The sequence below is a fragment of the Panthera leo genome, chromosome D4, assembly GCF_018350215.1.
Source record: "Panthera leo isolate Ple1 chromosome D4, P.leo_Ple1_pat1.1, whole genome shotgun sequence".
NCBI lineage: Eukaryota > Metazoa > Chordata > Mammalia > Carnivora > Felidae > Panthera > Panthera leo.
The window spans coordinates 11,744,562-11,771,681 of NC_056691.1; the positions used below are offsets into that span (position 1 = coordinate 11,744,562).

Genomic DNA, 27,120 nt, shown 5'->3' on the forward strand with positions numbered 1-27,120 from the left:
CGAACGTTCAGTTAGCAGGTAACACGTGAACAAGCAATGGATTTGCCATTTGGGAGGCGTGCTGTGGAGGAAATCAATGGAGGGGAGTGACGGAGGGAAACGGGACAGAGGGAGAAATCTCCTTTAGGTACAGTGGTCCGAGAGAGGCTCTTTAAGGACGGCACATGCAGACTGAGGCCTGCAGAGAAGGGGCCCCCTGTGATCAGCTGGAGGAAGAGAGCTTCAGCCAGAACAGCAAGAGCAAAGGCGTAAGGCACAGCAGGGCAAGGCAAGGTTAAAGACCAGGAAGTGTGGCAAGAGGGTACAGGATGACTTTGAAGGGGTAAGCAGAGGTCAGCTCTCTTTCCCCAAGAAATATATATATTTATATATAATTCTATCATATTGATTATATAGTTGATGTTAATTAATAGCTACATACCAATTATCGAACACTATGTTCATATAATAACTATATAATGCTGATTCTACTAGAGTGATTATATAATTATATATAACTTATCTATATTTCCAATACATATTACATCATAAAATACACATATAAGGGTATATTGATAATACAAACCATGAAATTTATATAAGATATATTTATATGAAAGCACATAGATAAAATGTATATGCAATATACACACATTAGCATATCAGTCACTGTATATAAATTCTTTAGGTGTTATCTATAAAATATATAAAATTTAATAAATGTATATAAAATTTTAAATTAAAGAATGAATTATATAAATTATAATTCTCTCTTAAAATAAATAAACTTAAAAAAAATTTTTTAGTGTAGTTAACAATGTTACATTAGTTTCAAGTGTACAACACAGTGATTCCAAGAGCTTAAACGTCACGCTGTGCTCACCACTGCCCCTACCGTCTGTCCCCATATATCGCTATCACAGTACCACCGACTCCATTCCCGGTGCTGTGCCTTTTATTCTGGTAACTTATTTCATTACTGGAGGCCTGGATCTTCCTCTCCCTCTCACCCATTCTGCCCATCCCTCCACCTCCACCCCCCCCCCACCCTGCCCCTCAGTTAGTTCTCTGTGTTTACAGGTCTGATTCTGATTATTTATTCGTTGGGTTTGTTTGTTGAGATTCCTCATATGAGCAAAATCATAGGTGTCCTTTTCTCAGTCTGACCTCAGCACAGATTGTGAGGCCTTCATGTTCTCTGCTCTGCTACCCGGAGCCTGCTTCCTTGGCTGCAAAGACAGGGCAGTGACATCCGCTTTGCAGGGAGCAAAACTTGGGAGCACGTGCCGGGGTCTCCCGTATGCCAGAACATGCTAAGCACACTGGTGAATACTAGTGCCAACTCCCCAAGTATGTAATAAAGTTGTGAGGGTATGAGAAAGGCCCCACTATCAGTGCAACAGCGGCTGGCGCTGGGGCTACTAACCAAAACACTTCCCTTCGCTCTAGTGAGGGCTTCTCAGCCCTGGCACCATTACCATTCTGAACTGGATAATTCTGTGTTGCATGGGGCCATCCTCTCAGTAGCATGTTATCAAACAGCATCCCTGGGCTCTACCCACTAGATGCCAGCACACACCCCCCCCAACCCTCACTTCGTTTTAACTATCAAATGTATCTGCAGATCATTTACAGGGGGGACATGGCCTCTCCACGCCTGGAATAGGCATAACAGGTGCTCAATAAAGGACTTACAGTTAACTGAAGGAAAGACAATATCTCTCATCCAAAAGAATGTCCTGGACAACCTCTCTGATAGCCTGTCAGATCCCACCCCTCCTATTTTTCAAGGCCCAGTGCAAATGCCACTTCCTCCATGAAGGCTTCCTTGATTGTCCCCACCCCTGCTTGTATACACTCTCCCATTCAATGCTGATATCCGATAGTTTGGGTTCCTCTTTGAACCTTGTCATTTAGTGTCCCACACATTTACACGTGTTTTACCTCCACTATTCACAAAGTACCAAGGAGGCTTTGGAAAAACTTTAGCGCCAACTATCGATCTCCTCTGCCCACTATCTTCCCCATAAAAATGACATTCTCTGGTATGCGCACTTGCCATTTTCTCAAGCATATATAAGCTATGAAAGAAACGTTCACAATCTGTATTCCTTTGCAACATACTAAAGTAAAAATGTCTTTTAAGGTGTATTAACAACTTAATATTTACCATACGCTTAGCAGGGTCTAGGGCTTGTCCCCCCACAAAAAAACACTTTACATAGATGAACTCACTTTACCCTTAAAATAACCCTAAGAAGTAGAAACTTTAATAAACTCCATTTTACAGATGAGGCACAGAGAAGTTAATGAGCCTGCGCACTGGTCACATCGCCGGGAAGTACAGAGTTCGCTTTTAAACCAGGCGATCCCTCTCCTGTCTGCCCGCTCCTAACTGCTATAACCTGCTATGGGCAAGCGGCTTCAAGACCTGCACCCCATCCAGTTCGTGGCAAGACTGCAGCTCTCAAATCCTTCCTGGCTAGAAATCAGCAGCAGGTCACTTGGTCTCCGACACCAGGGACCTTGGTTACGCATTCACTGTGTTGCCTAAGGGGTAAGCTGTGTGCTCTGCAAGAAGCGCGCTCTCCATTTGCGTGAAACAGAGGTAGTACCGCGCTGGGAAGTTCTTCCTGAGGTCTAACCTTGGGCCATTTCCCACAGCCAACAGAAGAGGGGACCTGAGCGCCCGGCCGAGCCGCGATGCCTTCCACCGGCGACCACCAGATGTCGCCGCGGCGTCCCCCGAGCGGGAGGGCGGAGCGGCCGCGGACTGCGGGAGCAGCATGTGGACGCTCGGGCGCCGCGCCGCCGCCGGCCTCCTGGCCCGCTCGGCGCCCGGGGGCTCAGCCCGGGCCCGCGCGGGGGCCCCGGCGCCGAAGAGGGACGCCCCGCTCTACGGCCGCCGGGGTCTGAGAGTCCGGACGGCCGCAGCCCACGTACCCAGCCACGCTGTGAGTACCCGCGCCGCGCAGCCTTCAGGGCCGCACGCCGGAGGGGGGAGGCCGCGCACGCTGAGGACGCTGCGGGCACGCGCGCCGGGCACGCGCGCCCCGTCCGCTCCGGAGGAACCGCGGGCCGGGGACGCGCTCGGCGGGGGTCGGGGGGGGGGGCCGGACGGCGGCGGAGCGCGCGGCTCCGGCTGCCCAGGGCGGTGCCGCCCGCTCAGCCTTCTGTTTCCCGGGGTCGCATTTGCACCGGCTTCTGCTTTCGGGTGGAAGGGGCAGTATCCTGCCATGCAACTGCGGGGGAACGCAACGCAGGGGGCCGCAGATCCGTTTTCGGAGGCCGTGGTTGTCTCCAAGCTCGCCACTTTGCTTTTCGAGAACAATTTAAGCGATACTAGATACTGTACTGGATGCTGTAATGTACCTATATATGTGTGTGACATACAACATCAGTATGGCACATAAATATATATAAATAAAATAAAATAGTACAGGGGTGCCTGGGTGGCTCAGTCGGTGGCCCACTCTTGATACGGTCATGATCTCTCGGTTTGTGAGTTCCCGCCCCACATCCGGCTCCTTTCTTAACATCGCAGAGCCTGCTTGGGATTCTCGCTATCTCCCTCTCTCTCTGCCCCTCAACTGCTCCTCCCTTTCTCTCTCAAATAAATTTAAAAAAATAATCAGTACAGTATAATAGTACCAATATAATAATATGTATACACACACACAATTAGAGCGATGTTTTCAAGCACGGGCTTTTCCGAAAGAAATGCTTCCTCAAGCGAGGTGGAAATGTCAAGGCTGCGGAGTACAGTAGCTAGAGCAGCAAAGCTTTTGGAAAATGACTGGGCCTGCGTTCCAAATTCTGGTTCGATTCACCGGAGCTGTGTGACCACTGCGGATCTGGAACCTCTCTGAGGATTGGCTTCCTTTTCTGTGAAGAGATTTAAAGGGTAAAGCCCATTTGGCCTAACTGGTGTAAGGATTACTTTGGATTAACATATATAAAGTCTTCAGCCCTGAAAGTTAATTCCCCTGGGGAATGCAAAGGAGCGTCTGACCCAGTAACTCCCCAGACTTGAAAGGAGGAAGCTGAAAGAATGGCTGTGGGGTTGAGGAAGACTGCAGGGCAGGATGGACACGGTGTTTAATCAGGGTCTTGAAGATGGCCAGGGAGGGAGGGGGGCGTATTCGCGCAGGAGAACCTGCCTGCCTGGGGGAGGAAAGCAGACGGACATCCGCTCTGAGTGGCTGGTAATGCCGGGTGGGTTGTCCACGCGGACGGAGGCAGGTGAAATCCAACTCAGATTGCCTGTGGAGCTCTGGAATTTGGACTTTATTTTTTAAATTTTATTTATTTTGAGAGAGATCGAGCGTGAGCAGGGAAGGGGCAGCGAGAGAGGGAGAGAGACCGTCAGAAGCAGGTCCAGAGCTGTCAGAGCAGAGCCAGAGAGAGGGCTTGAACTCACCAACCGTGAAATCATGACCTGAGCCGATATCAGGAGTCCAGTACTTAACCCACTGAGCCACTCAGTCGCCCTTGGAATTTGGACTTCAGACTTAAACTTCCCACCGCCCTACTATTTGGCCGTGTTTGAAGACAAGTTAGGATTGGTTGCCAATGTTCAGAGTTGGGACCTTGATACTGGGTTCCCAGGACTCTCAGGAAAAATAGGCGGTTATGGCCAGGCTGGTCCCACGATGCCCCAGCGCAGAACACAGACACTTGTTACCCCTCTCCTTCTATGCCGCTCCCACGGGGAGCTGCCCTAGCTTGTACTTGGACCCCTGCTGGTGTGGGCCAAGGGTTGCCAGCAGTTTTTCATTTAGGACAGTGACAACATACGGCATGGTCTTTTGGGTGGCATTTAGTGGCTGAAGGGCTGCTGACTCAGCAGCGTGCCCAACTCACAGCCAGCACCCAGGAGGCAGGCACTGGCACACACTGGGATTGGGGGTAACTGGGAGGTTGGGAGGTAGTTAGCTCCCTGGGTCACCCATTAGGCCTCCTCTGCCACAGTCACTTAATCGGGTTTGCTGAACTTGTCTATCACGCGGCTCCCTCATCCATTCCTAGTACTTGAAGAGTTGGCTCAATGACGGTGGCAACTGGGACCGCCATGTTTAATTTTGTCAAGGTGTTAACTGTCCCCAGGTTGGCCCCGAAAGTCCCCATGCACTCCAGAATCCATCAGGACCTGGCTTCCTTCTGGGGGCCTCTTCCCATCCTTATTTTCTCTACTGCCATTCCTACTTCTCCAGCACTGTCCAAAAGACATGGAAGGGGAGCCACATGTGTAATCCTAAATTTTCTAGAAGCCATATGGAAAAAGTAAAAACAAGCAGGTGAGATTAATTACAGCAACACAAAGTGGCACCTGACTGGCTCCGTCAGTGGAGCGTGTGACTCTTGATCTCAGGGTCATGAGTTCAAGCCCCATGTTGGGCATAGAGCTTACTTTTTTAAAAAAAAATGTCAACAACACATTCATGTAATCTAGCTTTTCACGGTATCATTTCAACATTTAATCAATACTGAAAAGTCATTGAATTACTTAGCATTCTTTTTTAGTACTCATTCTGACAAATTCAGCTTGCACACTTCAGCACCTGCCAGCTCAGATCTTAAGCTGAATTGCTTGTGGAAATGTTTCATTTCCATTTCTCAGAGTTCACTATTGAAAAACAAAGTCACACACTCGAGCTGTTCCAAACATGTTTTCAGTTTTCCAGAAACTTGACTCAAGTATCATTTTTAAATGACGATCGTGTAAGGTTTACACTCCAGGTCCTTGGTCCCACCAGCCACGTTCCAGGCGCCCCATGGCCACGTGTGTGTGGCTCGCGGCTTCTGCACACACACAGCTCTGGAGTAGAGCGTGTTAAGCTTCTGATTGTCGGTTCTTAGCTCTGGCTGCTCGTCAGAAGCCAGGATCCCCAGAAATGCCTTCCATCTAAGTGTGTGGCTCCGTGGCCCAGGGCTGCCTCTGGTTCCATCATGCAGCCCCTGACCCTACTGAGAATGAGAGTGGGACGGAGCTGGTCCTCCAGCCTTTTCTTTGTCACACAGGAGGCCCCTCCAAGGAGGAGATGATGTCATCACCTCTGACCTAACTTCATAAGCCCCTGCTGCAGCCCTTGCTGCACACCTTGGAAGGCTTATAGACATTAATTTTTGTAGAGGGACAAGATCCTCACCTATGATCCCATGATCTTTTGACCTTAGGCCTGGCAAGCAGGTTATGCCCTAATTAACTTTGTTTTGTTTTTTTTCTTTTTTATTTATTTTTATTTATTTATTTTGAGAGAAAGAAAGAGCACATGGCAAGGGGCAGAGAGAGGGAGACAGAGAATCCCAAGCAGGCTCTGCACTCTCAGCGTAGAGCCCGACAAGAGGCTTGATCTCACGAATGATGAGGTCATGACCTGAGCTGAAATCATGAGTTGGATATTTAACAGACCGAGTCACCCAGGCGCCCCGCTTTATTTAGGTTTATTTGATTTATTTTGAGAGAAAGAAAGTGCGAGTGGGGGAGGGGCAGAGAGAGAGGTAAAGAGAGAATCCCAAGCAGTCTCCGCACCGTCAGCATGGAGCCCCATGTGGGGCTCAAACTCACAAACCCATAAAATCATGACCTGAGCTGACGCTGGATGCTTAACTTGCTGAGCCACCCAGGGGCTGCATCCCTAATTCACTTTAAATTCATTTTTATTGTCTTCCACAGACAATGTATGTGCGTTTATACATACAACAGTGTATATAAAACATCTATCTTGTTTAAAGGTTAATAACAAACTCCCATGTTTTCACCACCAGATGAAGAGAGTGAATATTGCTGGGGCGCCTGGGTGGCTCAGTCGGTTAAGCGTCCGACTTCGGCTCAGGTCATGATCTCATGGTTCATGAGTTCGAGCCCCGCGTCAGGCTCTGTGCTGATGGCTCAGAGCCTGAAGCCTGTTTCACATTCTGTGTCTCCCTCTCTCCCTGCCCCTTCCCTGCTTGTGCACACTCTCTCCCTCACTCTCTCTCTCTCTCTCTCTCTCTCTCTCTCTCTCAAAAATAAATTAACGAAAAACATTTTAAAAAAAACGAGAGAGAGATTAGAATATTGCTTGTTCCTTGAAAGCTCTCCCCGCTCCCCCCAGTCCTTCCTGAAGGGAATCTGCTCTCCTGAATTCTGTCAGGCATCCCCTCCTTTTCTTAGAGTTTCACCCCCTACATATGTCTCCCTAAAAAACATTTTGCTGCGTTTATTCCGCTGTGACTTCTTCCTTGCATTCAGGGTTGTTTCTGAGCCTCATCGATACTGATGTGCACAGTTGTCATTTATTCGTTTTCTCTGCCGGGTAGTAGCCCATTGGGTGAGTACATCACACTCTGTCCAGTCTCCTTCTGGTGACATCCGGGTGATCCCGCCGTGGCGCTGCTGGCACGGATTGTGCTGTTGTGGGCGTTCCTGGCCACGGACAGAGGCCCTTTTTGGATGAATTCCCGAGAATGGCATTGGCTACGTGAGGAGCCAGCAAATGTTCAACTCACTTGATGCCACAGTGGTTACACCAGTCCACGCTCCCCGGCGGTGGATGAGAACTGTGTCACTCTTCCAGTGTTGTGCTCTGCCGCGGGGGGCCCCCGGAGTGAGGGCTGTCCTCCCTGCTAGCCCCCCAGGCCGGGCCTCACCGGGGCTGGTCCTCCATTGGGTCGTGCGGTTCCAGGGCTGGAGCCGGAGACTGTAGGCCTAGCAACCATCCCGGATCTCCTCAGATGCCTCCCGTGCTGAGCTCAGGGACCGACTGAACCCTGGAGACTCAGGCTTAGCAGACCCATCACAGGGCAATAGTCCAAGGGCTCCAGGTGGCTTGGAAGCAGGGAGGGCAGCTGCCGGGAGGCTGCACGGGGGAGCACCCCTAACACAGCCCTCAGCGCTGCAGATTCCATCTGCCTCCCTCTAGCAGAGCGGGGCTTCTTCCCTGATCCCTGCCTCCTGAGGAGGAAACAGAGGGTCTGAATGGTTAAGCAGGTACCCGGGGAATGTTGGGTTGGGGAGAACAGGTAAGAGACCAGCAAGATGTTTCTGGCAACAGTCCCTTCGATGATTACACACAGCCGAGTGTAGACTTCCACTCCTGGCTGTTGAGTAACTTGCATTAGCCCGAACCTCCCACCAAGGACAGCCATCAGAGATACAAAAAGCAGAGCCAGGAATGAAAAGAGAAAAGAAGGCTGTGTGAAGGTATCAGAGAGACATGACAGGACTTGAGAGGACCCTGGAGAGGAGGGAAATTCTGAGCCCCTAGTCTCAGACTTCCCTTACATGCCTGAAACTCTGTACGGTTCCCAGGCGTACGATTCTTTCCTTTGTGGCCCGGACCCTAGGGCCAGACAGCTTTGGGTTCAAATCCCAGCTCCTGCGCTTGTCTCTGAGTCTTCGTGTGACTTTGCTCAGTTTCCTCATCTGTGAAATACAAATACAGTCTCATCTTCATTTTTCATGGGTCCTGTACTTGTGAATTCACCCACTCAATAAAATGTATCTGTAACCCCCAAATCTATACCCAGGGTGATTCTGCAGTCACGCTTGGGCGCACGCAGAGCAGCAAAACACTGGAGGCGCCCCCCCCCTTGCATGTTCCCACCCCGGGTCAAACAGGGTGACTCCCTGCTTTGTCTCTCAGCCCCCACACTGTAAACAAGTGTCCTATTCACCGGCTACTCAGTGGCGCGTTGTTTGCATTGTGATTTTGTTGCTGATTTCACCGTTTAAAATGGCCCCCAGCCTAGTGCTGAAGTGCCGTCTAAGCCCAAGAAGGCTGTTACGTGCCTCGCGAAGAAGACAAGTGCCCCGGATCGGCCCCATTCACGCCTGAGTTACGGTGCCATTGGCCCCGAGCACAGTGTTCATGAATCAAAAATATATATTAAACAGGATGTCTTTAAAATTTTTTTAGGGTTTATTGCTTTTGAGAGAGAGACAGAGAGAGAAGACAGTGCAAGCAGGGGAGGGGCAGAGAGAGGAGACACAGAATCGGAAGCAGGCTCCAAGCTCTGAGCTGTCAGCACAGAGCCCGATGCGGGGCTTGAACCCACGAACCCTGAGATCACGACCTGAGTGAAGTCAGATGCTCAACCAACTGAGCCACGCAGGTGCCCCTTAAACAAGATGCCTTGAAACAGAAGCACATGTAAAACAAGGTTATGTATTGATCGGTTGGTCAAATGTGACCTGAGGCCAGCAGTACCCTAAGCCTGTATTTCCCTTAGGAGCAGCTCACTAATCTAGCATTCTTGGTGACTTTATAGAGCATAACTGTCGCGAATCACCACTATAATAATAGTACTTGCCTCACAGGATCGTAATGAGGACTAACCACGTCCATTTCTATCAACACCAAGGGGACGGTGAACACTCTAGAATGTGTGGCTATCACGCCGGTTCTCTCACTTCTTCAGAGCCAACCTTTTAAAATCATGCCCACTTTGGGGCACCTGGGTGGCTCAGTTAAGCATCCAACTTCAGCTTGGGTCACGATCTTGCAGTATGTGGGTTCGAGCCCCGCATCAGGCTCTGTGCTGACAGATCAGAGCCTGGAGCCTCCTTCAGGTTCTTTGTCTCCCTCTCTCTGTGCCCCTTCCCTGCTTGCACTCTGTCTCTCTCTCTCTCTCTCAAAAATAAACATTAAAAAAAATTAGTTAAAACCATGCCGTCTGGGAGCGCCTGGGTGGCTCAGTTAGTTAAGCATCCAACTTCGCTTCAGGTCATGATCTCACAGTTCATGCGTTCGAGCCCCACATAGGGCTCTCTGCTGTAAGTACAGAGCCTGCTTCAGATCTTCTGTCTTCCTCTCTCTCTGCCCCTCCCCTGTTTACATGCACACATACTCTCTCTCTCAAAAGTAACATTAAAAAGTAATAAAAAATCAAATCAAATCATGCCCTCTGTGCTCTGCATTTCTGTTTCCCCCTTGTCTGCTCACTTCTCAGCCCCATGCCCTCTGTCTTTTCCTTTCCGAGTTTGCCAAGGACATTGATGGCTCATGAGAATAACAGCTTTGAGCCGTGCTCCAGAGTGACCTTTGGAGAATGTGAGTCTTGCCACGAAGCCCCTCAAGCCCTTGGATGTCTTCCCAGGATGAGGTCCAGCTGAGTGCCGTCACAAGGCCCTGTGGCCCCTTCTCCATCATCTCCACTCCAGATGTATCACTTTTCTCTCCCTTTATAGGCTCCATCCCCTCCCACACTGGGGCAGGTCCCTTAGCCGGGGTCCCCTCTGGTGTCTGTCACTCTCCTCTGGTTATGTCATCTGGCTCTCCAGCTGATCAGTAGCGTTGGCTGCTTCAGAGATAGGAGCCTGGACACTCAGTCGTTATGGACTGGGATCAATCAACAGGTCCCATGGTCTCCTGCAGATCGTGTTAATGAGACCTGCCTGTCTGAGGTCCGATCCTCTCTTCTGGACATCAGCAGACATCTGCCTCTTACTGTTCATTGTTGCTTGTGTTCGTCAGACTCCAGGAGCTTTGCTGATGCCTCCTTGCCTGGCCTGTGCTAGTCGCCTAGAGCAATGCTGCCCAGTAGAGCTTCCTGTGGTGGTGACTGTGTTCTGTGTGCCACTAGCCACACGAGACCTCAGGACGCTTGACACGTGGCCAGTTCAACTGAGAAACTGACTTCTTAAATTTTATTCCAATAAATTTAAATGTAAATAGCTGCCTGTGGCTCAGAATTATTATTTTGAGCAGCACAGGCTTAGAGAGAGCCTGAGAGAACTCCAGGTAATGTATGTACGTAAAGAACGTGAAAACATTTCCTAAGAAACACTCCTGGAGGAGCCCCATGGTTGGCTCCATCGGGAGAGTGGGCAACTCTTGATCTCGGGGTCAGGAGTTTGAGGCCCACGTTGGGTTACTCAAATAAATTAAAAAAAAAAAAAAAAAGAAAAGAGAAGAGAAGAAAGAAAGAACTACTCCTGGAAAACTTGAATGTGGTTATTCTCGAATGTAGGAGTGGTGAAACCATGCATTCACGGACTGTAATACACTGAAAAATGGTAACGTTCTTCTTAACTTTGGCTTTTAGAGTTTGTGCGGCCACCGCCTCGGTCAGACTGTGAAGGTCAAAAACCAGAGTGTCTGTCTGATGAACATGAGGACAGCGGGAACTTTGGGCGACCCTGGGTAAGATAAAGCACCTTGCACATCAGAGACCTCTTCCCCTGTGCCCTCCCTCTCTCTCAATACACGACATAGGCCTACGTGCACATATTATCTTTTTTTTAATTTTTTCCTTTTCTCTTACCATTTTTTTACCAAAAAAAAAAAAAAAAAAAAAAAAAAAAGAAGCCCATCCCATACAAAGCCTGTTATCTCCCTTAGCGGCAGCATTCATAAGCATCTTTCCACGTCACCACCTACCTACCACATTATTTTTAAGGAAATAATATGAAGCTTTCTGGATACACCGACCATCGTTCACTTAACCCATCCCCTGTTGCTGGACATTTAGGTTGTCTCCAGAGTTTTGTTATCATTCTCTTGGGTGACTTAGCAATTAGGGTAGGCCAAGCCTCAGTAACAAAGAGACCCAAACCTGTAACAGCTCAAGCCAGTGGTCTGTGTCCCTGTGTGCAGACATCCCAGGGTGGGCATGCCTCTGTGCAGTGATTCGGTCAGCCAGGCTATTCCACCCTCCTGTGACTTGTCAGTACCTTACTGTCCCCTGCACGGTGGAGGCTGGTCACCCCGCCCATCCCACAGAAAGGGACAAGGGCATGGAAGCCCTGGAAATGGCTTATCACCCACTCACATTTTAGTGGGAAGGACATGGGCACATGGCCACAGCTATTTGCAGGGGACGCTGGGAAATACAGCCCAATGGGTAGGAGGACGCAGTGGCTTCTGGTGCAAAGCTCCCCAGCACTGCTCCAGTCTGCCCCCCGCCACTGGTGTCCGCATGGACCCTCCTTTCACACGAGCGCACACACACAAACACACACATACACACACCCAATGGAGAGGGGCTGGTTCGCTTCCTCATCAACTCTTGATATTTCCTGTCTCTTCTATTTTAACCATCATTCTGGTGGCATCTCGTTGTGATTTTTCTTTTTAACGTTTATTGATTATTAAGAGACAGAGAGACACAGAGCGTGAGCAGGGGAGGGGCAGAGAGAGGGGGAGTCACAGAATCTGAAGCAGGCTCCAGTCTCCGAGCTGTCAGCACAGAGCCCGACGCGGACTCGAACTCACAATCTGCGAGATCATGACTTGAGCCGAAGCCAGTCGCCCAACCAACTGAGCCACCCAGGCACCCCTCATTGTGATTTTTTTTTAATGTATATTTTCCTGAAGATCGATAAAGTTATATACCTTGTCATATGTGCACTGGCCATTTGGATATCTTTCTAAAAATGATTCCCGTTCAAAGTTTTTTTACCCTTTTTTTCTATTGGGTTTTCTTTTTCTTATCGACTTGTAGTTCTTTCTATATTGTGGAAATAAGCCCTTTGTCAGATACATGTAGTGCAAATAATTTTCTCCCACTTTGTGGTTTGCCCAGTATAAATCTTAATAACAAAAGCAATGGAAATAAGCACAATGTCCGGCTGAAGGAGTCAGGTTCAATAAATAACATAAAATACCATGAAAATCTGTATGGGCTAATATGGAACAATTTCCAGAATATATTAAATAAAAACTGCACAGTGCTTCATTTATGTATTAAAAAGAATATAAAGGGGTGCCTGGGTGGTTCAGTCGGTTAAGCATCCAACTTCAGCTCAAGTCATGATCTTGCGGTTCAGGAGTTCGAGTCTCGCATCAGGCTCTGTGCTGACGGCTCAGAGCCTGGAGTCTGCTTCGGATTCTGTGTCTCCCTCTGTCTCTGCTCTTCCCCTGTTCATGCTCTGTCTCTGTCTCTTTCAAAAATAAGTAAATGTTGGGGCGCCTGGGTGGCGCAGTCGGTTAAGCGTCCGACTTCAGCCAGGTCACGATCTCGCGGTCCGTGAGTTCGAGCCCCGCGTCAGGCTCTGGGCTGATGGCTCGGAGCCTGGAGCCTGTTTCCGATTCTGTGTCTCCCTCTCTCTCTGCGCCTCCCCCGGTCATGCTCTGTCTCTCTCTGTCCCAAAAATAAAAAAAAATAAAAAATAAAAAAAAATTAAAAAAATAAGTAAATGTTAATAGTAGACCCTCCCTAAGGTCTTTTAAAAAAAAAGAGAATATAAAATTCTGGACAGATACAGAAGAGACTGTTACTCGTAGTTGACCATGGATGGGGCTGCTTATTTGGGAAAAAAAGTTTTCTTCCTTATAAACTTTTTCATGTTGACTAACTTTTTACACTGTACATGTTAACTATTTTCCGTGTATTTTTTAATTTAAGGAAAAAATAAATATGTCGGGGCGTCTGACTTGCTCAGTCAGTGGAGCATGTGACTCTTGAATCTCGTGAGTTCAAGCCCCATGCTGGAGGTAAAGCTTACAGTGAATGGATCAATCAATCAATCAGCCAGTACAATGAATCAGTCAATCAATGAATCCATCAGCCAGGTTGACATTAATAGAATGGAGCTGTTTAGGAAGCATGTGTTTTGTGTTTCCCCTGCAGCTCTCTGGATGAGACCACCTACGAAAGACTGGCAGAGAGGACACTGGACTCCTTGGCAGAGTTTTTTGAAGACCTCGCGGACAAACCTTACACACTGAAAGACTATGATGTCTCATTTGGGGTACCTCTTAGCTCATTTTCTTTTTCTTTTCTTTCTTTTTTTTTTTAATAACTTTTTTTCAATGTTTATTTTTGAGAGAGAGAGAGGCAGAGCATGAGCAGGGGAGGGGGAGAGAGAGAGGGAGGCACAGAATCAGAAGCAGGCTCCAGGCTCTGAGCTGTCAGCACAGAGCCCGACGCGGGGCTTGAACCCGTGAACCGCCAGATCATGACCTGAGCTGAAGTCGGATGCCTAACTGACTGAGCCATGCAGGCGCCCCTTTGCTTATTTTCATTATTCTGCTTCTTCCCTAAGAATTCTAGCTCACTAAAATAAAGAATTCCCCTCTAGGGGAGCCAAGCATCCAGCAGCGTGTGGTTACGTGTCGGACCGAAAGATTGGAGACGGTGTTGGAGCCTTGCTCCACCAGGCTTGTGACCTTGGGCAAGTCACAGCCTCTGTTTCTCCTTAAGTCCTATTTCTTCTTGCAAACAGTGGTTCTCAAGCTCCACTCAATACCTATAAAGGTAAATGGGAGAAGAACCCAGGCGTATGTTTGTCTAGCAAGAGGCCTCTGATGCAGGCCTGGGGAAGCCTGAGCTAGACTTCTGCTTAAGCAGGATGTGTTCAGAGCACGCAGACCTGGGTCCCACTCCTGGAGATTCTGATTCATAGGTCAGGGTGTACTCTCAGGAAGCAAATTCTTGAAAAGCTCACCTGGGATTCTAATGTGCACCCTGGGTCCCACCCCTAGAGATTTTTATCTGGGAGTATGTCCCAAGCAAGGCACGGGAGCTTTTTAACGTTTTTATAATCAGGGCACCTGGGTGGCTTAGTCTCTTGAGCATCTGACTCTTGATTGCAGCTCAGGTCGTGGTCCCAGGGTGGTGGGATTGAGCCCTATGTCAGGCTCTATGCTGATCATGGAGCCTGCTTAAGATTCTCTCTCTCCCTCTTCCCCTCTCCCCTGCTCGCCAGTGCTCTCTCTCTTTCTAAACAAACCAACAACAATAAAGTTCTGTAATCAGTCCCCAGATAATCCTAATAGGCAGCTGGCGTGAGCCCCAGATCCCGGAAGCCAAGGCAGTGCTGCTGTGCACCGACTGACCACCGGGTGGCAGACTTGAGTAAGGGGCCACCTTTGGATTTACAATTCTGTTGAGGCCTTAGGGACCAGCTCCCTCTTGGCCAGGAGAAAATCCCCCACGGAGGTTAATCCTCTTGACAGCAGTTAATTAATAGTTGGAAGTGTCATGAAGTGTGCATTTTGGATTAAACCATGGAATTATTTAGGACGACCAGCTGTCAGGCGTAAGTGATAGAAATGGTGTTGGATATTGCCGTGGAAACAGAAAAGGGACTCCACCGGATGGAGTAGGTAGCAGAGTCTGGAAGATTTCAAGCCTGGTTGTAAGGATAGGGAGGGACTTCGCGGTCAAAACAGAGGCAACGGGGCGAGACAGGATTGGATGCCTTCCAGGCGATTTCGGTCAGCTCAAAACGCAGCATCTTCCGGGTAGGGCTCTAGAAATGCCTGTGCGGACAGCCTCAGAAGGCAAGTTGCTCGGGAACCATTACAGACTGGCCTCCCCAGCTTGACTGCCTGTGGGCTGATGGAGCTGGGGCGTTAACAGCTCTCCTCTCCCCCGGCCTCCCCATCAGGGGCTGGCTGGACTTAGAGGGAAACCGAGTCTCGGGCTGACCTCGGCCTTACATACAAACATTCATTGACATTGGATAAGCGTCCAACTTTGGCTCAGGTCGTGATCTCATGGTTTGTGAGTTTGAGCCCTGCGTCGGGCTCTGCACTGACAGGGAGGAGCCTGCTTGGGATTCTCTCTGCCCCTCCCCGCCCCTCTCAAAAGCAATACAATTTTTTTTTAAATGGCACAGAAACAGTCCCACCACTCATTCTTATCAGATTAGTGAGATTACTTAGTGACTCGGGTATTTTGCACGAGTGTTTTCATTAGAAGCACGTGGGGCAGTATTCTTGGAGCGGGATTCTGTTCACCTCCCTGAATCAGGCAGCCAATGTTCCTGGTCAGTGGTGGGCCACAGGACCTTCCTGAATCTTCCCTGCGGAGTCTCTCTCTGAAGAGTGACCCAGCTGCTGGGCTTTCTGTAAACCATTCCAGTAAGGGAGGCACCTGTGTTTTTCTGGCCAGAAAAACCTTCAGTATCACTCTCCTCACCAGGGGAAAATTACTTCTAACAAATCATTTGCTAATTACGAAATTCTCTAGTATAGATGTAGAAACTAAAGGCTTATATAGTAGCTGCCTCTGTTGTTGGGACTTCTGATAAAGAACTTTGAAATGCTGGGGTGCCTGGGTGTCTCAGTCGGTTAAGTGTCCGACTTCGGCTCAGGTCACGATCTCACGGTTCATGAGTTCGAGCCCGCCATAAGGCTGTCTGCCGTGAGCACAGAGCCCGCTTCAGATCCTCTTTCTACCTCTCTCTGCCCCTCCTCATTCCCTCTCTATCTCTGTCAAAAATAAACAAACATTAAAGATGAAAAGAAAAGAAAAGACACTTAAAAAAAAAAAAGAAGAAGAACTTTGAAATGCTATCTACCCTGGGGTGTGAATTCCTGATTAGTCTCCCAGGCGCTACCTAACTTATATATTCCACATATAAATCTATTGAAACTACATTGTAGGCAATAGAACACCTGTAACACTATTACTTGAGCTTTGTTGGGGTGCCATCTTTCCCTGTCCCCAGGGTCCGGTTGGGCATCACCTCCCCTGGGAAGTCCTCCTAGATGCTCCAGGCAGATACCGCCCTTACCTTCTTGCCCAGCACGCTGAGAAGGACTCCACCGATCGCCCCGTGTTCTGTCTATTTACACATCAGCTCCCATGGCTAGACCAAGCGCCTCGGCAGCCAGGACACCGTCCATTCTGGGTGTCCCCAGCACCCGCAACACGGCCAAGTTACATGACAGGGATTTAACAAGTGTCGATTCAGTACGTACATGGAACGGCGCCCACTTACTTTAACAAAACACACTTCCACTGATGCCGGTCAGCATCATCGGTATTTTCCCAACTTGCTACTGGCCGAGTGGACAGATCAAAGTGGTAATCCAGACAGGCATAAGAATACGTTCGTTCTGTTTGCTCCCTGTGCAGTAGGAGACGTGAGCAGCTCCTGACTGTTGCGTCTTCCTGTCCGTGGGGTGGGTAATGTTGGGGGTCAGTGTCTGGGTCCAGGCCTCACCCCCACCGGCACTGCCATTAGAGGGGACACCACCAGAGCGGAAAGTACCGCCCGTCCCTAGGCCTCCGTGGCGTCTGCTGCTCGTGACCGGCGAAATCTGACCAGAGAGCACCCTGCTCTCTGAGGGGTTGATTCCAAGCCACCTTCCTTTTGTGCCTGCTGGAGCCCTGGCCCCTGACATTTTGATGAGAATTGGTTTGCAGTCATGTTCTTTACTCACTAAGCTGTTGGCATATCGCAGCCAGACATTTCTTAACCTTTTCTGGGCCTTCTCCGGAGAAAACCTTCCCCGAACACCTATGAGTACAATTTCAGCTTTGCAGCGGGGGCTTTCGCAGACACCTGAACACCACCTCTGGGTCCCAGGTCACGGACCCTTGCTCAGAGGCAGCATTTTATTGGATATGGAGACAAAGCATCTAGCTTCTCATCCTGGATTTGTATTTTCTTTCCAAGAGTCCTTTAAAAAAATTTGTTTTAACTGTTTATTTATTTATTTTGAGAGAGAGAGAGAGAGAGAGAGAGAATCCTAAGCAGGCTCTATGCTGTCAGTGCAGAGCCCAACGCAGGGCTCGAACCCACTAACCATGTGATCATGACCTAAGCTGAAATCAAGAGTTGGATGCTTAACCCACGGAGCCACCCAGATGCCCCTGGCGAGCGAGCGGCCTTAAGCGAATGAGCTTAACTCCTGGGAGTGGCAGGTTCTTCAGCTGTAGAGTCAGTGACATCCCTCCACCTCTCCGATTTCTATTAGGGACTGATTTTTTAAAATGCTACACGCTCATTATTCTTACTCTTTAAGAGGAAGTTGGTATCTGTATTTGGAGTATGGGAAGCCACGTACACATGAAATCGCCTGACTCTGCCTGCCATTCCCTGTGTGTCTGTTGCTACAAAGTGAGCGAGCGACAGCGGAAATTGCTCCTTTTGCCGCCATATGTGGAGGGCTGATACTGACTGGCAGGAATAAGCCGCCACCCGCTGCGGCCAAGGGCTCTTCTGATTGTGTGGTGCCCGGGTCAGCAGCGACAGACTGTTTCAACTCTCTCCCCACTTCCCCTGCCCTCCTCTGCGTTTAAGTCGGCCCACACTCCCAAAGCAGTCTCCGATTGCCCCTTAAGGAATAATGCTAATGAACAAAAAGCCCGCCTCATCTGGTCTCCTTGGGGCCGGTTCTGAAAGCATTAAAACTCCTGGTGACCCAGTAAGGCAGCTTAGTTTCCTTCCGCTCCTTCCCTCCTCTTGCCAGTTTCCTCTGGAAACAGCCGCTGGCTCCACAGGGGAAAAGTACTGACACACAAAGAACAGGAGGAGGGTGGGGACTAAGTGCTGAGACCTCCTGCCTTGTGTAACCTGGCCCTTAACGTCACGCACGTTATCACCGTGCCTGGTCACCCTCCGCTCCGTTCCCGCCTCCGCCGATGTAGGTTTGCGTCCATCCGGTATTTTGCACAGAGAACGGATGTGCTGCACACTGAGGGCGCTTGGGTGAAGAGACAAATCGGGGCGCCTGGGTGGCTCAGTCCGTTAAGCACCGGACTTTTAGCTCAGGTCATGATCTCACTGTTCGTGGGTTCGAACCCCGCGTCAGGCTCTGTGCTGACAGCTCAGGGCCTGGAGCCTGCTTCGGATTCCTGTTTCCCTCTCTTTGCCCCTCCCCAACTCGGGCTTTTTTTTTGTCTCTCTCTCTCTCTCTCTCTCAAAAATAAATAAACATAAAAAAAAAAAAGAAAAGACAAATCTGCACTCAAGGTGCTTGAAGTGGTGGAGGAGAGGGGGTCTGTGCCCGGCTAACAGGCGGGTGGCTCAGATGCAAGGAGGAAGGCACAGAAGGGCTGTGGGGGCACCCACGCACAGGCTCTGGCCCCAGCTGCGGGGTGTCAGGGTAACCACGCCAGAAGTGCCTCAGCTGGGGCTGCTGGTCTTGGGGGTGGGGGGGGAAGGGGTGCTGCAGAGAAGCTGCTGGGGCCCGCAGGGGGCGGGGAGGTGGTGGGAGACAGCTTGCAGCCTGTGCATCTGGAAGAAATCTCACAGTTGCTTTATGAATATGCTCTTTGTGAAGGAGCAGCCAGTTCCCTGGAATCATTGCAGAAGATTTTGAGTTGGAAGGGGCGCCTGGGTGGCTCGGTCGGTTAAGCGTCCAACTTCGGCTCAGGTCATGATCTCACGGTTCATGAGTTCAAGCCTCGCATCGGCCCTCCGAGGTCAGCACAGAGCCTGCTTAGGCTCTGTCTCCCTCTCTCTCTGCCCACCCCCCTGCTCACGCACGTGCTCGCTCTCTCTCTCAATGAAACAAGAAAAAAAAAAAAGGTTCTGAGTTGGAAAGAGATGATTTTGGCTTTGAGCAAATAGGATCTGCCACCCCTGACTGGTCTCCTGTTCTAAGGCACAACAGTGATCAGGGGTGTGCACAGGGAGCACCCACGCCCCTCCATCGGTGCACGGAGTCTCTGAAGGAGGCAGCACAGATGTTGTCCTGAGGAAGGGGGCAGGGCTGAGACTCGGACCCCACTCTCTGTTCTCTCCTCTGCACCTACCCCTCCTTCATCGTGGGGGACAAGGAGGCACGACGGGGCATTGAAGGACCAGATAGGTCACACTGGAAGCAGTGAACATCTTGAACCCCTGAGCCCGGTATCTCATGAAAGAATAAGCCATGAAAGTATGTACGGGGCGAGAAGGAATGGGGAATGACTGCTTTTGGCTGCGGGGTTTCTCTTTGGGGTGATGGAAATAGTCTAGAATTAATGATGTTTGCACACGTTATGAAATACTAAATGAAATGAAAATGAAAAACACGTTGTGAAATACTAAAAACTACTAAATTGTACAGTTTTTTTTTTTTTAATGTTTATTGATTTATTTATTTTGAGAGAAAGAGAGCGGGGGGAGGGTTAGAGAGAGAAAATCGCAAGCACGTTCCACTCGGTCAGTGCAGAGCCTGACGTGGGGCTCAAACCCACGAACCGTGAAATCATGACCTGAGCCAAAATCAAGAGTCAGACACTTAACTAACCGAGCCACCCAGGAGCCCCCGAATTGTACCGTTTTAAGACACATGTAAGTAAATGAAAGGTGGTAGTTCTACCAAAATAGTAAAGGTGGGTTTCAAGAAAAAAAATTTTACAAGACGTACTTATGGGGCACCTGGCTGGCTCAGTGAGTGGAGCATGTGATTCTTGATCTTGGGGTCACGAGTTCAAGCCCCACACTGAGTGTACAGATGATTTAGAAAATAAAAAATAAACTTTAAAAACAAACTTATGTACCCTTTGCTCCCAGCCCTTTTCAGAATGCATTTAAAAACTGGCAGACATGCCTGAGAGGGAACAGCTTATATCCGTGGTTCATGGGATTGAGAGAGCACTTCGTGTTATGTAAGGAACAACCTGTTTTGGACCCACACAGACCTGGACTTAAGATCAGCTCTCTCAGTTCCTACGTAGTCCTTATTCCCCGGTCCCTGTGTCCCTCACCTGTAAAACTGGAATAACGATTCCCATCTCTGATGGTTACGATCACGGTGGAAACACTTTTACACAAAATGCCAAACACCGAGCCTGGCACAGAGTGGGGTACTAGACGTTAGTGGTTACTACTTTTATTGATGTTTTCATTTTATTTACACTCTCTGTATTCCTGATGTCTGTGCGATTTTTGTTTCTTTTTTAATCAGAAAAAATGTTATTGAAAATAGCCTGGGTGGCTCAGTCGGTTAAGCATCTGACTGCGGCTCAGGTCATGAACTCACAGCTCGTGGGTTCGAGCCCCACATCGGGCTCTGTGCTGACAGCTCGGAGCCTGGAGCTGGTTTTGGATTCTGTGTCTCCCTCTCTCTCTGCCCCTTCCCTGCTCGCACTCTGTCTCTCAAAAATAAACATTAAAAAAAAAAAAAAAGATAAAATATATATATATAGCCCAATAGAGTCCTCCTCATCCCTTGCCCATCAGTTAAATTATTATTATTATTATTATTGTTATTATTATTACTGTGGTCTACCTTTTTAATAGCTCTTTGTGTTTGAGAACCAAACACAAAGTGTTCTCAGAAGCATTCGGGGCCTCTTGATTGGACAGGGGCTCTAGAAGCCCAGAGAAGGGTGGCCGTGTGTTTGCACGGGTTATGCCTCGGGCGGGGAGCCTTGAGAGAGCCTCCCTCCTGCACAGCAGCTCCAGTAAAGGGAACTGAGCTGTGTAGCTGCTGCTATAAGATCCTGCACATTCTAAAGAGACCTCAGACCTTGGGAGTAAAGGGCCCCTTTGTTGAAAGAGTGTTTTCAAATTTAAATGAGCACTTATTGAGTGAAGATGGACCAACTCGTTTTTTAAAGAATTCAGGCCTCTTGTAGGGGAAAATAAAGCCCTTGAGAGCAGCCTGTGAGATGTGTGGGAAGGGTCTGAGAATAAAACTAGCCTGGAGTGTCAGCCTTCTACTAGCAGAGCAAACGTTATCACTCTTTTTTTTTTTAATGTTTATTTATTTTTGAGAGAGAGAGAGAGCAGGAAAGAGGCGGGGGGGGGGGGGGACAGAGTTTTTGAAGCAGGCTCTGTGTTGACAGCAGAGAGCCCAACGTGGGGCTCAAACTCACGAACCACGAGATCATGACCTGAGCCAAAGTCCGATGATTAACCGAGGGAGCCACCCTGGCACCCCTAAGATTGCTCTTGTAAGACAAGCAAAGCAGGTAGTTTACTTCTTTCTTTCTTGCATTTTTTCCTTGTTTTGGTAATGAACTTGTCCTGTCCGATGTTTGGGCTGACATGGCTCTCTGGTGGAGTTGGTGTCTGCCTTTTTTTTTTAAGTAGGCTCCATGCTCAACGTGGGTCTTGAACTCTCAACCCTGAGATCAAGAGTCAGATGCTCCACCGCCTGAGCCAGCCAGGCGCCCCGGTGTCTGCATTTTTTAAAGGCCTCTTGTGTGTTCTGGCTGGTAGTTAAGGGAACCAAGGTAGCAGGCGGGATTCGGGGCCTCCCATTTGCCAGCTGTAAGACCTCAGACAAGCTGCGGCTGTGTCCTCACCTCGAAAGGGGAATAATGATAATTCTTGCCTTGCTGGCCTCGCAGGGAGTAAGAGAAAGCAGGATGAGGTCCAAGGATTATTGTGATTAATCACAGTCTTGCCCGGAGAGCAGTGTGCTTTCCACATGACCTGCCGATTCTATACACGAAAGACGTCTCTTCAGGGTGTATATATATTGTGTGCTTGTATAAATGGACCGTATCCAGGTCTGAAGCAATTGTGCCCAAGAGCCAACTTTGTCTTTTATTTTCCTCCTGATCCACTAGAGTGGTGTTTTAACAGTTAAACTGGGTGGAGATCTAGGAACCTACGTGATCAACAAGCAGACCCCAAACAAGCAGATCTGGCTGTCTTCACCATCCAGGTAGGTCCCGAAGTCGAAGCCTGGCGGTGTTCAGCTCGCGTGCGATGTGGCGTCGCGGACCCTTTAAAGGGGGTGCCACTTTGTGGGCGGGCGCTTGTAAGCACACCTCTCCCGATGCTTCGCGCTCCCCCCATCCTTGTAGGATGGTCAACTCTGCTTCTGTACCTTCTGTCTGCCAATCATCTGGCGGATGTTGAGATCCTGAGATGCTGGCGGATATTGAGATGTCCGTGAGATCGGAAGCAAAACAGTTTAGAACTTTTCAGAACCTGGCCCGGACTGTCTTTCTCTATTAAATCATTGCCCCGCCTTTTGAAAAGCCAACTTGTGATACTGCAGCATTGGAAGGAGTTACCCTTCGTCTAAAGAGCAGGTTAAAGTTTGACCTCTAGCTTGTTCTGAGCATCTCCGCTAGAGGTCGGTTGAATTCCCTCCACGGAATTAGGCGGCTTGGCCTGTGGAGGTGGGAGAGCCTCTTAAGCTTCGACTCCAGGGCATTGAATCCCTCCTGCCTCTCCCACTGACCTTTTTCAGTCCAGTGGAATAAAAGATTGTGTTGTAGGCCCCCCGCCCATGCTGCATCTCAAGGCCTGAGAACGTGCACGGAGAGAGGGTCCCTCATCCGTCTGGATCCATCTGGATCCGTCTGGGTGGTTGTTAGAGAGTTATAGAGAGACACTCACAAAAAGCTCTCAGACCAGCCTTCCTGGGCCATTCGTTAGCACTTCCAAAGAGAGCACACACTGTGAATTGGGAAAGGTCCAAATATAACCAGGACGGAGTTCTTTGAAAGCCCAGTAGTATTTGCATTAAAAAAAAAATTGTAACTGTTCTCCTGTCCCAACGTTCACATAATTTTTAGGCAGTTAATATTATACTGTTTATCATGCAAGGGTGTGTAATTATCGGTTCAAAATAAGTAAAGCGTTGTGCCTCCTTCACCCCAACCTCATCGAGGAAGTAGGTTATAATTTAACAAAAACAATCCCAGAAATCACTCATTTCTAGCAAGGCCCCTTACAGATTGCATTGGTTTTTTAGACCCAGCCAGTTTATTTGAAGTTGGATGTTTTACCCTGTGTGGGCCAATCACACTGTTCTCTTTGGCCTCAAACAGTTGTCCCAACCCCCACCAGAGTGGTGATAACTGTCCATGCTTACCTTCACCCCCGGAGGAACTGGACGAGAAACTGGGTGGACCAATTCAAACACAGCCATCACCTTTGGGGACCGGTGGCTGTATAAATACCGGGCAGGCCACCGGATCCCCCGGTGATGGCTCAGTTCCCTCCGTGTTGTATCTGGAGGCTGAAAAAGCCCGCCTCGTGTTTGGACACACCTGCCAGTGATGGGCTCCTAGCCCAGGCTAGTTTAGACTCTCATTCTTGATGGGAATCTGGAAAGAAAATCTGCCAAGGAGCCACATACTATCACAGGTGCTGTGTTCCCCAAGGAAAAAAAGGGTTATTTTCCACTGGACTTTTCACGCCCAAAATAATCTTTCATGGGGCTGCATTTCTGATATTTTGGGGGCTTTTTTCAGATGACAGCTTTTTGGGGGGTGTAGAAACATTGGCCTTCCCCGGCCACCCTGCCCACTCGGGGAAGTTGTAGGACGGGATACAGCAGAGGCCTGGGTGGGCACCGGGATGCCAGTGTCTTGACTCCAAGCCCTGGGGGGCAGTGGAGGGGTCTGGGGGGTTCTCACGGTCTACCTGGCACTCCGGCAGCAAATCAGACACCGGGGCCAAGCGTGTGTTCCGTGGATTTGGTCCAGACTGTCAGCTCTTGGTATGTGGCCCAGATACTTTGTATGTAGCAGGTTGTGCATATTGAACCAAGCCCTCTGTCCTTTTGGCTTACCCCTCTCATCTCCATTATTAGGCAAGGTTCAAACCCCAGAATTTGGTTGATAATACAGAGACCTTTCATGTTTTTATAGCCCCCAAAGATGCTCCCCTTCTAAGCGTCCCTTCTTCCCTGGCAAACTCCTCCCAGTCGACTTCGGGAGATCTCTGCCTGAGTGTGCAGGTGAACCCAGCGCCCCTTCTCGTGGGCCCCCGGGGTTCTCTGCTTCACCCCCATTGGGGCATCACGGTGGACCAGCACTGTCTGCTGGCTTGCCCACCCCCCCCCACCCCCTGCACTAGGCCGAGAGGAGGCAGGACTGATGGGCACAGTTCTGCACCTCTGGAATGACACCACACGTCAAAACCCAAGCTCGCCCAGGCCCCACAGATGCTGCATCCCAGCATGAATGGATGGATGGATACTCTTGTTCCCTGGGTGAGCTTGAGGTGGAGGAACTCTCCCATTTCGTTGGCTTAAAATTGAATTAAGGAAGGGGCGCCTGGGTGGCTCAGTCGGTTAAGCGTCCAACTTCGGCTCAGGTCATGATCTCGCTGTCCGTGGGTTCGAGCCCCGCGTCGGGCTCTGTACTGACAGCTCAGAGCCTGGAGCCTGTTTCAGATTCTGTGTCTCCCTCTTTCTCTGACCCTCCCCTGTTCATGCTCTCTCTCTCTCTCTCTCTGTCTCAAAAGTAAATAAACGTTAAAAAAAATTGAATTAAGGAAAAAAATATATTTTTTTAAATAGTTTAGATGTTTGCCAAGGGCTGGGGAGAGGATTGTGAGGGAGTAACTGCTCAATGGATACACAGTTCCCTTTTGCGGGGTGAAGGGTTTTGGTAGATAGAGGTCGTGGTTGCACATGTTATGAAGGTACTAAAATAATAGTAAGAAGAAGAATATTGGTAAGGGCAAATCATGCCAGTGGTACACAAATGGCCATAATTTTAAAAAACACTCTGGGGGCGCCTGGGTGGCTCAGTCGGTTAAGCATCTGACTTCAGCTCAGGTCATGATCTCGTGGTTCGTGAGTTCAAGCCCCACGTCAGGCTCTGTGCTGACTGCTCAGAGCCTGGAGCCTGTTTCAGATTCTGTGTCTCCCTCTCTCTCTGACCCTCCCCCATTCATGCTCTGTCTCTCTCTGTCTCAAAAATAAATAAACGTTAAAAAAATTTTTTTAAATACATAAATAAAATAAAAAACACTCTGGAGTGCCTAGGAGGCTCAGTCAGTTAAGTGTCCAACTTCAGCTCAGGTCATGATCTCATAGTTCGTGGGTTCAAGCCCCGCATCGGGCTCTGTGCTGTTCAGAGACTGGAGCCTGTTTCGGATTCTGTGTCTCCCTCTCACTCTTTGCCCCTCCCCCTCACACACTCTGTCTGTCTCTCTCTCTCTCTCTCTCTCTCTCAAAAAGAATAAAGTAAACTTTAAAGAAAAAAAAACCCACCGCCTCTGACATAGCACATATCCTACGTGAGTTGGGAAAAGCAAAAGCTCAGAATGTCATCTGCAGACTCATGGAGAGGGTTCAGACGTTTTCAGGACTCGTGAATCGTTCCGGAGGGTTCACTGTGTACTTGGTCTTAGAAAGAAAGACCCCGAGACAAGACAGGCGTCTGCCTTGTGAAATGTACTAGCTGGAGCGTCAGTGCGGCCGGTGTCTGGGTGGCCGCGTGTGGGGGTCAGCATCTCTCCGCGCAGACCCTCTGAGGATCTGTTGTGTCTTGCAGTGGGCCGAAGCGCTACGACTGGACCGGGGAGAGCTGGGTGTACGCCCACGATGGCGTGTCCCTCCACCAACTGCTGACCACCGAGCTGACGGAAGCCTTGAAAACCAAATTGGACTTATCTTCTCTGGCCTATTCCGGGAAAGGCACCTGACGCCCAGCCCAATTCCAAAGACGTTAAGAGCTGTGATGCCAAGACCCCTCCTTCGTCCTGCCGCCGAGTGTCTGGTTTTTTTCCATTGCCACCTTTGAGGACACTTGCGTTGCTGGGAATGGCGCCCTAGAAAGAATGCGTGGCCTCCCACCCTCCCCCAGGTTCGGATGTTTAATTTCCACAGTTTGTTTTTGGATTTATTGTCCGGTTTCCTCCCTCACAGGATATCACTTCTCTTTTATAATCGTCCATATGCTCCTACATTTGTATGTAGCCTTACAACCAGGAAAAATCAGAAGGGAAACTTCCAGGAGAAAAGTGACTTGATTTCACTATTCATTCTTTGAAGGACTCAACTGCAAAAAGCCACGTGAAAAGCAGCTGGCCGGCCTCATCTTTCTGTCCCCAAATGAGCCTCATTAAAGAGTTGCCTATAAATGCTCCCTGCCACGCGTCTTGAAATTGTAAACAGGGGCTCCTGGGTGGCTCCGTCGGTTAAGCATCCGGCTTCAGCTCAGGTCATGATCTCACAGTTTGTGAGTTCGAGCCCCACGTCGGGCTCTGTGCTGACAGCTCAGAGCCTGCAGCCTGCTTCAGATTCCGTGTCTCCCTCTCTCTCTGCCCCTCCTCCGCTCTTGCTCTGTCTCTGTGTCTCAAAAATAAATAAATGTTAAAAAAAAATTAAAAAAAAACAATAAATTGTAAACACTTCTCAGCCCTTTGGACTGAAAGTGTCGTTGACATTCAGGAATTCTCAAACCAAAGGTCATTCTCTCTTTGCACTTTGTGTCTGCCAGGGTGTGGACTGCTAGAGACTCAGGGTGATGTGATGCCTTTTCTTCCACAGAGACACACACACACACGTCCATATGCACACATTTCATTAATTGTGTGTGTGTTTGTATATTTTTTAAATGTTTATTTTATTTTTGAGAGAGCATGAGCAGGGGAGGAGCAGAAAGAGACGGGGACAGAGGATCTGAAGTGGGCTCCATGGTGACAGCAGAGAACCCAACGTGGGGCTCAAACTTACCAACTGTGAGATCATGACCTGAGCCAAAGTTGGATGCTTTAGTTGACTGAGCCACCCAGGCGCCCCTGTGCGTGCGTGCGTGCGTGTGTGTGTGTGTGTGTGTGTGTGTGTT

At 49.3% G+C, this 27,120-nt stretch overlaps 1 protein-coding gene across 1 annotated transcript; it reads left to right on the plus strand.

Moving 5' to 3' along the window:
* Nucleotides 1-2,750: 2,750 nt before the first annotated feature.
* Nucleotides 2,751-26,413, plus strand: FXN (frataxin). Its single transcript, XM_042911932.1, has 5 exons — nucleotides 2,751-2,933; nucleotides 11,008-11,105; nucleotides 13,534-13,654; nucleotides 22,150-22,247; nucleotides 25,825-26,413. The coding sequence occupies exons 1-5, from the start codon at nucleotides 2,766-2,768 to the stop codon at nucleotides 25,973-25,975; spliced, it is 636 nt and encodes a 211-aa protein (XP_042767866.1). The 5' UTR covers nucleotides 2,751-2,765; the 3' UTR covers nucleotides 25,976-26,413.
* The last annotated feature ends 707 nt before the right edge of the window (nucleotides 26,414-27,120 follow it).

Bases quoted from the DNA above. Each gene is read 5' to 3' on its own strand.
- FXN (XM_042911932.1), top strand. From the start codon at position 2,766: ATGTGGACGCTCGGGCGCCGCGCCGCCGCCGGCCTCCTGGCCCGCTCG. The intron at 11,106-13,533 runs GTAAGATAAAGC...TTTCCCCTGCAG, and splicing joins GGAACTTTGGGCGACCCTGG to CTCTCTGGATGAGACCACCT. The intron at 13,655-22,149 runs GTACCTCTTAGC...CTGATCCACTAG, and splicing joins ACTATGATGTCTCATTTGGG to AGTGGTGTTTTAACAGTTAA.